The 12295-nt window shown below is 38.6% G+C and overlaps 1 protein-coding gene across 2 annotated transcripts in view; it reads left to right on the top strand.

Annotated features, from left to right (window-relative positions):
- Positions 1-12295, top strand: part of rab11fip1b (RAB11 family interacting protein 1 (class I) b) — a 35978-nt gene that overhangs the window by 18433 nt on the left and 5250 nt on the right. For both annotated transcript variants that reach the window (XM_079804886.1, XM_079804887.1), the window contains exons 2-3: positions 3780-4207; positions 5643-7281. In XM_079804886.1, the coding sequence (XP_079661012.1) occupies positions 3780-4207; positions 5643-7281 (2067 nt within the window). The remainder of the gene's footprint in view (positions 1-3779; positions 4208-5642; positions 7282-12295) is intronic.

The following is a 12295-nucleotide window of genomic DNA, read 5'->3' as shown; positions in this document are numbered from 1 at the left end:
AGTCTTCAATGTGGCACACCCGTAAAAACCGAGTGTTCCAGGAGCTAGGGCTAGGCCCAAAACCAGGGTAGAAAATGGCCTATTACTTATTCATTATGATGTTTTTTGAATGTAAAAACCATGCGAACATAAGTTGACAACAGTATACATTTTTTTTAAAAGCCAGTTTATGACCTTTTTAAATATTGCTTTGTTGTCAGTACAAAATGAATCAACATTGTGATGATTTTTATAATAACCTAATGAAATGGAATTTTCATGGAATTTTACACGCTTTTAAAACATTTTAGTTCATATATGAAGGTGTATATTGCGGTTTATATATTTTGTTCGGTGTATAAAGTTCTTTAGTGTTCATTTAATGCAAAGCATTGTGGAAAACAAGACCTGTCCTATTTTACAAAACGAAATCGTTGGTGTTCTTGTTTCACTTCTGCTTGGAAACAAAAATGTATGTTTTGATTATGATCCACTGATTAAAAAAAACAAAAAACGCTTTGAGCCATTTCAGAGGAAATGTATAAATGGCATAGCCAAAACGGAGTTGTTTTTAGCTATATTGGTCCATTCCTACTAGCCATTTTGCTATTCACTGATGTTGATGTTCTGTGTAATGGTGCTAAATGTTGTTGAGGCGTAGGCGGGCGGCAGAGATCATTCACTAATAATCCCAGGGTTAGATGCTATATTTAGCTCAAGAGTCATCACAGTATTATTCATCAGATAGCCACAGAGTTATTTAAACCCACACCCAACATGTTATTTTCTCCATAGCATTATCGTTGCATTACTCACAGTGTCCAGTGCATGTTCGTCATACCCCAGGCCTAATCCTGCCTTAATCTAAGCCCTGTCTGTGAAACCTGGCTTTAAAGTAGCAGCTGCTGTTTAAGTGGCGATTGAGACACATAACGATTAATAATAATCCGTTACTCAAATTTAAGATTTTTTTAAAGAAATTTAAGTAAGTAGAACTGACAGATTGTACTCATACTTTTTAATTACTCTTAACTTGAAATAGTTCAGTAAGCTAATTCATACATTATATTTTTAGTAGTGGAAACTTGTTGCTTTAACTAGCTAATTCAGTAAATGCTAACTTGCTAACTGGTAACACAATGCTTTGATAACATTAGCGTAGCATAACAATTGCTGAAAGAGTACGGCAATACAGAACGTTTAACATGTACACTATATTGCCTAAAAGTTTTGGAATGCCTGACTTTACATGCACATGAACTTTAATGACATCCCATTCTTAATCCGTAGGGTTAATTATGGAGTTGGCCCACCCTTTGCAGCTTTAACTGCTTCAAATCTTCTGGAAAGGCTTTCCACAAGGTTTAGGAGTGTGTTTATGGGAATTTTTCACCGGGGGAAAAAAAGGCATTTGAGGGTTAAAATATGTGTTATTTTGGCAGGGCTGCCTGCTAAAATTGGCATTCCTGGGTCTGTATATCACATAATTGGGGTCGCTTCAACCCGCGGACATGGAAAACAACCTGCGGACTTGGCAACACAGTGCGGTTGAGTTCTGTTGACATTTGACAACTAACGTTATGCGTCGCTCCGTTGCTCTGATTGGTTGTAGGTCTATCCAATTGAGGTCTTTCCTGGTTCGGTTGAAACACGCCCCATAATCACAGCCCAACGGAGCAGTATCAGACTCATATTCTGACTAGAATTGAGTATGACGACGTCTGGCTAGCTCCACTCGTCACCATGATGGTGACCTCTTAGACAAAAACAAGACAATTATCCCAGCATTTAATTTCACTTCCAAACCCTGAAGTCAGGCACTACTTTTCCTGTTTTGTCTAAAATGCAGATTTTAATTTTAAAATGCACTTTCATTTGAGACAATTATCCTTCTATGCAGTAGATTTGTTGTTTTAGACCCTGAAGTCGGTGTTCTCCGCTAGTGTCCTTGAGTTATGATAAGACCGTCTCTTGGTCATTTGAACTGTAATGTACCATTCTGGTTTGTAGCTCTTGAGGAATGTCAACAATCACGTGAAACTATTTACATAGACTTTGGGATTTATTATCTTTTATCACCAAACCTTATGTCAGGTACTGTGTGCCATATTTTATATGGGTTTTTTCCTGTAATGAATAAAGTTGTGTTTAAAGGAACAAGTTTAACTGTTTTAGTGATTTGCCATGTTTCCTCTTAAACCCCTCATCTGACCCCAATATGCCAAAGTATGTTTTCTGCCCCTAGTGCCAGTATTGTGTTATTCACAGAGCTCAAAATAGCTTTTTTAAGCCACCCACTCCAATCTCACACCCATACGCTTACGCTACTGCAAGCTTAACTTTCCATTAAATGAGGACCTTGTGTCCTCATCTTATTCCTCTACGTCTTTCATGGATCCAACTTTGTTGTTTCTTACAGTCACGTGAGCTCACCAGCTCAGTCATTAATTTCCTACAACATTCAGCTTGCTCAAGGCTGTATGTTGTTGTTTTTTGGTCATTTTAGATTGATAGACCTATTTTATTGATGCCCAAAAGGAAAATGCCGGTTTTTAATTCCAAACTGTCCAATGCAGTAGATTTTTTGTTTGTTTTAGACCTTGAAGTCATTGTTCTCCTCTAGTGTCCTTGAGTTATGACAACTCCATGTCTAGTTCATTGAACCATAATGTGCCATTCTTGTTCATAGTCGCTGAGGAATGTTAACAATCACGTGAAACTATTTACTTGGACTTTGGAATCCCATAGCTTTGAGTACACAACAACCTTGTCGTTTTTGCAGTTTTGAAAGTGTAGGATTTGTATTGTTTTTAGAATAAGTCTCTTATGCTCACCATTTAATTTATTAAAAAAAAAAAGTAATGTTGTGAAATTATTTAAATGTAAAATAACTTTTCTATTTGAATATATTTTAAAATGTAATGTTTTCCTTTGACACCGCTGAATTTTCAGCATCATTACTCCAGTCTTCAGTGTCATGATCCTTCAGAAATCATTCTGATATGATGATTTTATGCTTAAGAAACATTTGAGTATTTTCAATGTTTAAAATGGTTGTCTTTTTTTTTTCAGGAATCTTTGATTCTCTTCAAAAGAACAGAATCTTGTGTAACATTATAAATGTCTTTACTGTCCCTTTTGATCAATTTAATGCATCCTTGCTGAATAAATGTATTTAATTTCCCGTATTAATACAAAAAAAAACATTATTACTGACCCAAAACTTTCGAACGGTAGAACAGTGTTGCAAAAGATAAATACTGTTCTTTTGAACTTTCTATTCATCAAAGAATCCTAAAAAAAAAAAATGTACACAACAGTTTTCAAAATTACTAACTAAAATTACTAAATTACTTTTTGAGGTTTAATATTAATAAATGTTTCTTGAGCAGCAAATCATCATATCATAGAATGATTTCTAAAGGATCATGTGACACTGAAGACTGGAGTAATGATGCTGAAAATTCAGCTTTGCATCTCAGAAATTACATTTGAAATTATTTTCAAATAGAAAAGTTATTTTACATTTGAGTAATATTTCACAATATTACTGTTTTTTGTTGTTGTTTTAATAAAATTAAATGCAGCGTTGGTGAGCATAAGAGACTTCTAAAACATTAAAAATCTTACAGATCAAAAACTTTTGAACGGCAGTGTATCTACACAACACAGCAATATCTCATTCCATAATCTTATATCTTACAACTCAATCTTGCCTCTAGCATTCTTTCTCTGAGTGGGTTCTCTGGGAATTGAAAAATGCTTGAAACTAAACATCCTGTGCAATTTGTTTTCTACAGATGGTTCAAATTGATGGGCAAGACGGGAAAGGCTGACAAAGACAGGGGTGAGGTGCTCGTAGACATTCAGTTCATGAAGAACAACATGACCGCCAGCATGTACGACCTCTCCGGGCCGGACAAGTCACGATCACGGCTTGGCAAGTTTAAGGATAAGCTTAAAGGGAAAAAGAAAGATGGGATGTCAGATTCTGCTTCCGCCATTGTGCCTTCAGTTGGACAGGTACTGACTGACAGCGAGGGCGAGGAAGAGCCTAACGTCACACCTGGAGCCAAAAAGAAGAATAAGCTGAAGTCTCTCTTCGCACCCAAACCGGGTTTGCAGCGTAACATGTCCCAGTCCATGTCCACGCTCGCCACCCTGCCTGAAAAAGACTCGGCCATCAGTCTGAGCAGATCATCTGGTCTAAATGTAGAGTCTCCTGAAGGTATCACCACACAGCGCATTGCTGCAATATTTTCAATATTAGAAATGCATGATATATCTGCTACCATATTGTTCCATTAGTACCGTATTATGCTAGCAATGCCAAAGTTATGGCTTTGATCATTAGAGTAATCATGAACTGATTCATATATGCCCTTGCATCTGCCAAATACAATAATGCAAAATGCATTATTTTTAAATTTAAAACAATTCCCCCATGACATTAGGAATCAAGTCATATTCATTTAAAATTCTGACCGATATTAATAGAGATGCACTGCTCATCTCTATACAGGACTGACTTGCGCACACAAACTGCAGTGCAATCATTTCCCAAAATGTAAATTGTGTGGAAATATGAAGTCTGTAAACAGGACATTAGCACAGGCCAGACACGGGACATGCTGAATATGGATGCAAAGAAGATAGCAGATGCACCAGCAGAGTAAATACTGTACCAGGCACAAAAGCTCACAATGCTCGAAATATAGGAAAAAAATATTGAATTGGATGTGGGGGTTTATATGAATGCATCTCTGAAGGTAACTGACTGTCTTCAGAAGTTTCAATGGCATTTTCTTTTCCTCTCATCTCCATATAAAGTAGTATTTATAAGAACAGCGCTGCTTTGTGTACAACGGTACCCAAAGAAACTGCTGTTGTTCCAGAAGCGCCACCTACTGTCAGAGAGTGAATTTTCATTTTCATTCAGTCTGTCTGCTGTTTTTTTTTTTTTGTGCAGGGTTCGTTAATGTAGCATAATTTTACAAATCTAAAGTCAGACCATTCTGTTTTTGCTTTAAATCGTGAAATTATACAATCTAATTCAAATAAAAAACAACTGCTCTTTGTTTGGATCATGATTCAAATACAGTGGTTGCCTCTAATTTCAAATGGCTACATTTATATTTTTGTTTAATACAGTTTGGTCCGTTATAGAGCAAATAAATGTTGCTTTTAACAATGGGTATCGGAATCGGCCAATTTACATGAAAAATCATAAATTCTGGCTGATCCCAATACAGTGAAATATTTTTGACTTATGGCCAATAACCGATACATTTCAGATGTTGAAATTCTATACTATTTTGTCTGAATATAGCACAAATTAAACACTAAACTCAAATCAATATTTAAATGCTACAAGGGAATTTTCGCATTACAATGTACAGTATGAGAAATGGATATTCATTTTGAGATTTGCTAAAAATTTCATTATCTAATTGTGAAAATGAGCATGAAAAATGCAATATTCAAATTAAATATTTGATAAATCCGATAAATTTAACATCAGTATCGTATATACAGATAATCGCTATAGTACTGATATATTGTGCATCCCTTCGTAACATAATTAGCAAAAGATTTAAAAATATATATTTAATGCAAAATTCCAATGGTGTAATGTTATTGGCATCCCTCTTTTATCTTCAAAGGCAAAAAGAAATTTAAATTTCTGAAGCACAAGCGGACCGGAAGCTCTGACAGCAAGGTCTCCCAAGGCACCGGCTCACTTGGACTGGGCACGGCGCAGGGAAATTTGTGCATCAATGGCAGTCACGTCTACACGGAAGAGCCAGATACCAGAGGATCCAGAGCTGGTTCCACTTTCAGCCTGAACAGCTCAGGCCATGGGTCCATGGAGGACCTGCGCAGAGGTCATGACCAGAAAACCTCCAGCACCTCTGTGGACTCTCTTAAAACCTCTGACCTGCAAACTCAAGATAATTCCGTGGTAGAGATGCACCGAAAACAAGAGGAACAGAGGAAACAGGAAGAGGAAGTCAGGAAACGGATTGAGAGAGAACAGGAAAAAATGAGATTAGAGAAGGAAGAGGAGCGGAAACGGTTGGAAAGGGAGGACGAGAAGAGGCAGCTAGAGAAACTGGAAGAGGAGAGGAAAAGGACTGAGAGAGAACAGGAAAAAAAGAGATTGGAGAAGGAAGAGGAGCGGAAACGGTTGGAAAGGGAGGATGAGAAGATGAAGCTAGAGAAACAGGAAGAGGAGAGGAAAAGGATTGAGAGAGAACAGGAAAAAAAGAGATTGGAGAAGGAAGAGGAGCGGAAACGGTTGGAAAGGGAGGACGAGAAGAGGAAGCTAGAGAAAAAGGAAGAGGAGAGGAAAAGGATTGAGAGGGAGGAAGAGAAGAGGAAGCTAGAGAAACAGGAAGCTGAGAGGAAAAGGATTGAGAGAGAGGAAGAGAGAAAGAGGATAGAGAGTGAAGAGGAACGGAAACGGATGGAGAAGGAGGAAGAGAAGAAGCTAGAGAAACAGGCAGCGGAAAGGAGGAGAATTGACAAAGAGGAGACCGAAAGGAAAAGGATTGAGCAGGAGGAAATTATCAGAATAAAGAAGGAACAGGAAAGAATTAGACAGGAAGAGGAAAGAAGAAAGCTTGAGGAGGAGAGGATCAAAGAGGAGAAAAGGAAGAAAATGGAGGAAGATGAAAAGGCTAGGAAGGAAGAAGATAAACGGAGACGAATGGAGGAAGAGGAGAGAACGAGACTTGAGGACGAAAAGCTGCGAAAAAAAGGAGTGACAGGAAAGATTGAGATGGAAAGACACGCTGGAGAAGAGGAAAGACGACGGAAGGAAAAAGAAAAGGTGGAAGCGGAGGAAAAGAGGAAAGTGGAAGAAGAGAGAAGAATGACTGAAGAGAAGGAACTGAAAGAGCAAGAAAGGTTACGGCTGGAAAAAGAGAAGGTGGAGTTTGAGAAAAAGAAAATGGAAGAAAGGATGAGAGAGGAGCAGGTGAGAAAAATGGCTGAGGAAGAGGAGGAGAAGAGGAAGCTGAAAGAGAAAGCAGACCAGGAGAGAATCAGGCAAGAGAAAGAAGAGATGGAGAGACAGAGGAAAGAGAAAGAACAGCGGCCTGAGGTGAAACCCAGGAGTGCTCGACTGAATAAAAGTAAAAAAGCACCTGATGAGATGAACTCCGTCTACACTCTAGCCACCAATCCCTTTGAAGACCCTCTCTCATTAGACGAGAGCTTCACCAATCCCTTCGAGCAGCCCACCGGTCCTCAACCTGAAGCCATCAGTCGCTCAACCAAAGTGTCTGCGGTCAAGCCAAGGTCAGTGTGTTACCTGACGTCACAGAAGCTTGTGTATTTTAACTACACTCTTTTGGCCTTATTCATGAAACATTTGAATGTGAATCCATTCTTATATGCCTTGTTGCCTAAAGCCGGGTGCACACGATTTGGCCGTCTGAGACAAGTTTTGCAAATCCTAATTGATGAATTTGATCTTAAGCTAAAATCTGAAGTCTTTGATTGTTAGTTTGACATGTTCACCGGCAGACGATTAAAGGGTTAGTTCACCCAAAAATTAAAATGTCATTTATTACTCGCTCTCATGCCGTTCCACACCCGTAAGACCTCCGTTCATCTTCGGAACACAAATTAAGATATATTTGTTGAAATCCGATGGCTCAGTGAGGCCTGCATAGCCAGTAATGACATTTCCTCTCTCAAGATCCATTAATGTACAAAACCATATTTAAATCAGTTCATGTGAGTACAGTGGTTCAATATTAATATTATAACGCAACGAGAATATTTTTGGTGTGCAAAAAACCCCGAAATAACGACTTCTTGTATAGTGATGGCCGATTTCATACACTGCTTCATGAAGCTTCGAAGCGTTATGAATCAACGTATCGAATCAGCGGTTTGAATCGCCAAAGTCACGTGATTTCAGCAGTTTGGTGGTTTGACACACGATCCGAATCATGATTCAACACATTGATTCGATACGCTCCGAAGCTTCATGAAGCAGTGAAATCAGCCATCACCATTCAAGTCGTTATTTAGGTTTTTTTGGCACACCAAAAATATTCTCATCGCTTTATAATATTAATATTGAACCAATGGATCTTGAGAGAGGAAATGTCATTGCTGGCTATGCAGGCCTCACTGAGCCATCGGATTTCAACAAAAATATCTTAATTTGTGTTCCGAAGATGAACGTTCTTGTGTTCTTACGGATGTGGACCAGCATGAGGGTGAGTAATAAATGATTTTTAATAAATGAAAATTATTTTCATTTTTGGGTGAACTAACCCTTTAATGACCGCTGCGATCAAATTTTACCTCAGATGAAATTCTGGCGGTGTCTGAAAGTTTGGCGCACTATCTTGCAGTGTGACTTCTCCTAGAGATTTCTTTGTAGCCACCATTTCAATCCCGCATGTAATGCAGCTCACTGTCACGAACGCGTCATTGATTGATGATATAAATCTTTCTTGCTGGCGTCCGTTTTTAACGCGCCTTGACTATCGTATGACATTAATGACAACTGAGATCTTTCAGCGTGACATGGCTTACAGCGGGGATCATGTTCGTACAGTCTGACAAGGAACAATCTTAAAGGACTATTATAAATCGCACCGTGTGCACCCGGCTTAATGTTTTTTTTTTTTTTTAAATGATTTACACAGAATGTTATATGACTCCGGCCCTAAAACATGACCACTTAATATCTGCCCTCAGTGGGAAGTGTTAAAATCAGAAAACTGTTGATGTTTAATATACAGCTTTGTGGGGTAGATTTTGGACAATGGGATTTTACTAGGGATGCACCGATACCACTATCAAGCCAGATACTGCACTAGAAATGCTCCGATACCACGCAGCCTGTACAGTACAGTGTTTGTGACAAAAACACAGACAACAGAGCAAACGGAGAGCAGAATGGATATATCAGAGAAGCATGTCTATGAAGTAAATGTATCCAATTAATAGAATGTTAAACAAATTAAATATTTACACCTATATAGCTGCTAAGCGCTCAGTGGCACAGACGCTGGCAAGTTTGTAGTTTGGTCAGATATGGCAATAGCAAAAAAAGTAAATTAGCAGCATATTACTAACGTTAACTGACGTCACAAGTCGTATGTGCAAGTAAAAACATTAATTTGTTACATGATTTATGTATAACGAGTGGTTCCCTACATTATTACAGGAAGGCGGTAAGCACATGACGTTTTCAAGCAAACATCTGAAGCACGCACCCAGAAAGCTGCCTATCAGACAGCGTGCAAATAGCTTATTAAATCAAATTCTCTTTCATGTCTTGCGCTTGAACGGACAAATTCACACAAAATTGTCAAAATGCCCATATAGAGGGTATGCACATGATGTTACCATCGGCCAGAGTGACTGCGGTTACGCCTACTGAGTGGCAAAAAGAGTGGCTTTCAGCATGAATGCTGCGAAAAACACAAAACGCATCTAAAACGGGAAAGAGCTTTGAGGTTGATGGTACAAATAGATTTGACAAGAAATCTGAGGTGTATTTATTTTGTAGACTGACGAAAGCTACAGAAAAGTGAAACAAATAGATCACTGCAATTCACAGAAACAACTAGACTCCCGACAGCGTGACGTCAATGCATATCCTCTGTAGGCAAGTGTCCTTGTGAAACACAGTCGGTTGTGTCTTAAGTGAACGTAAACGGTTGATTAGAAAACATGTGTAAAAGTATGTTGGATACGTGTTGCTCTTAAAGTGACAGCAGCCTAAGGCCCCGATCAGACAGAACGCGTTTTTGCTGCAAAAGGCGCCTTTTTTTTATTAGATTTCTGCTGCTTATGCGCCCCGGGTGCCTCGCGTTTTAACCGCCTGCTGCGCCTCGCGTTTTAGAACGAACGCTCTGAGCGCCTGAAGTTGAAAAAAAATCAACTGAGCGGAAAAGCGCCCGACGTCATTGCGTTTTTTCTATTGTCCAATTGAAAGAATGGAGAGGCGGGCCTTCCGTTGTGGTGACCGTTACCTTGATGAGACTGACAGGACAGCTGATTTGGGGTTTTCCTAGCAACATTAAAAAAACTGCAGCACACTGCTATTTTCTAAATTGAAAAACGTTGACCGCCTTCTGTCTGATCGGGGCCTAATAAACCTGCTGCCGTCTTTGTCCTCAATGTTAATTTTAAAGAGCACCTATCATGGCATTTAAAATGTTCCAAATATTGTTTTAGAAGTCCCCAACAACAGTTTTGCATGCATGCAATGACAAAAAAGATTCAATGCAATGACAAAAAAGATTCTCAAATGATTCCTTTAGTGATTCACTTTTCAAAACCCGGCCTTTACGTGACGCTAATCTGCGGTGATTGGTCCGATGACCCAGTCAGTTGTGATTGGTTTAGTCTGTGCAGATATTTTCGGAAACGGAACGCCCATCAAAGTCTTATAGTGACAGTAATTTGTTAATATGTGTCAGGAGTTATGAATATGAAAACCGCGTCGGTACTGTTTGATTGTAATATGAGCCTCAGCTGATCTCATTCATAAAAAAACTCCTCTATTCTCCTCACGAAGACTCGCGACAAATCAACATCCCTCAGGGCTTTTAGTTCAAAAGTGTGCAGATGAGGAGACATATTGATAGATTCTCATATGTCTGTGTCAAATTTCTAAACAGAGGAGTATTTTTTATTCAATACTTCCTCAAAATGGGCAGTTATAGCCTAATCATGAGCGATTGAGTCTCTTATGTGTTGTTTTCAATTCATACTGGCAGCCGGAGGGCGCTCTGTGCACATGTAGTCCATGTATGGTACAGACAGACGAAGAAGAACCATGTGCCATAATAGAAGTCCATAATAAAAGCTTCCTGAGATCGCGAAACATACATTTGACGACTAATAAACACACAATCGCGACGATGTATGGTTTGTCTTCAAGCCACTTAGTCTTCAAATGCTCATCCTTGGGCAGATGAAAAAAGTTTGCTTTTGAGTGGCACTTCAGAACACAGGGTCTCGTCGCCATGATGTTTTCTAGTTTTCACTGGCGTCTTGGAGCGCAATAAGTGGGCGTATCGTATTCAAATAACTTGACAAATTGACGTCATCTAGTCAGAGAAAAAGCTTCGGTCTTCTAACGATTCTTAAAAATGACTCCGAGTCGACTCTTACTTTTGAAAGAAAATAACTATATATACGGTGCACTGTCATATTTCAAACTATCACAGGATGTTTTTGTTCACTTAGATCTATGTTACACACTACATGAAAGGTAAATTTCAAAATTCCATGATAGGTGCTCTTTAAACAAAAAACAGAAAACTCACTGCTCTTGACTGGTTGAGCCCTGCTGGATCAGCTCTAAACATTCACTGTGCCATTAAATTAAAGATGAAAATATAAATAGCAATAATATGAACAACAGTGAAAGTAACAGTAACATTTTAACAGGCATAATTAGGCATGACAATAACTGAAGGAAATATCAGTTTGCTAATCCAACTAATTTGATTCATATTCTGTTGGTTTCACTGCCCAATATTTTTAAAAACTAAAAATGCTTTGAAAATACAGGTATCGGCATGTACTACAAAAGTGGAGAGAAAAGTGGTATCAGTGCATCCCTAGATTTTACTGTGGGCGGGCCACTTTGCATAAACCGTTCTAAAATATAAATAAGTAACCTACTAAATAAATAAAAACTAAACTTTACTTGACAGCAAATTGACTAGTCAGTTGAACACATTTAGCTTCTATTTACCAACCAGAACCAAAAGGAAGCACTCCTTTTTCATGAAGTTTGTGGCTTGACAGACATCCGGCTGACTAACTCTTAACTTCTTTGCAGCTCACTGACAGTCCATATTCTTCATTACTCATTCATTTATCATTTCACAGAACTTTTCCATATAATTTTCCAAATGTCTCCTTTTTACTCATTTTTTTTTTCTGTAAGGCAAATCCATGACCTGTGATCACAGCTTGAATATTAAAGGCATGGAAGTGTCTCTCAGCGTTTCTGTAGTATGTGTTTGGACTCAATTTCAGTGTGGTAGGGTCCATAACACCACGCTGCCACGATTAACACCGTCCTGTAAGAGCTTTTGGCACCATTATGAAATATGCAGTAGCCTGTTTGTGTGAGTGTGTGTCTGTACGTGTCCAAAAAAATGTCTGGCATGAGCAGCAGTTGTTTTGAAACTTTCTCAAGGACTCCAAGTCCTTTACAACTTCTATTCGTCTTTCTCTATCATATTTTCCGAAGATGATTGCCATATCGACTAAGTTGAATAACCCTCAACCAAATGAAATGCAAAAACCTGAATAAGCAGAATCT

Source organism: Gobio gobio (genome assembly GCF_949357685.1).
Source record: "Gobio gobio genome assembly, chromosome: 22".
Classification (NCBI taxonomy): Eukaryota; Metazoa; Chordata; class Actinopteri; order Cypriniformes; family Gobionidae; genus Gobio; species Gobio gobio.
This window is presented reverse-complemented; position numbering and strand designations above follow the sequence as displayed.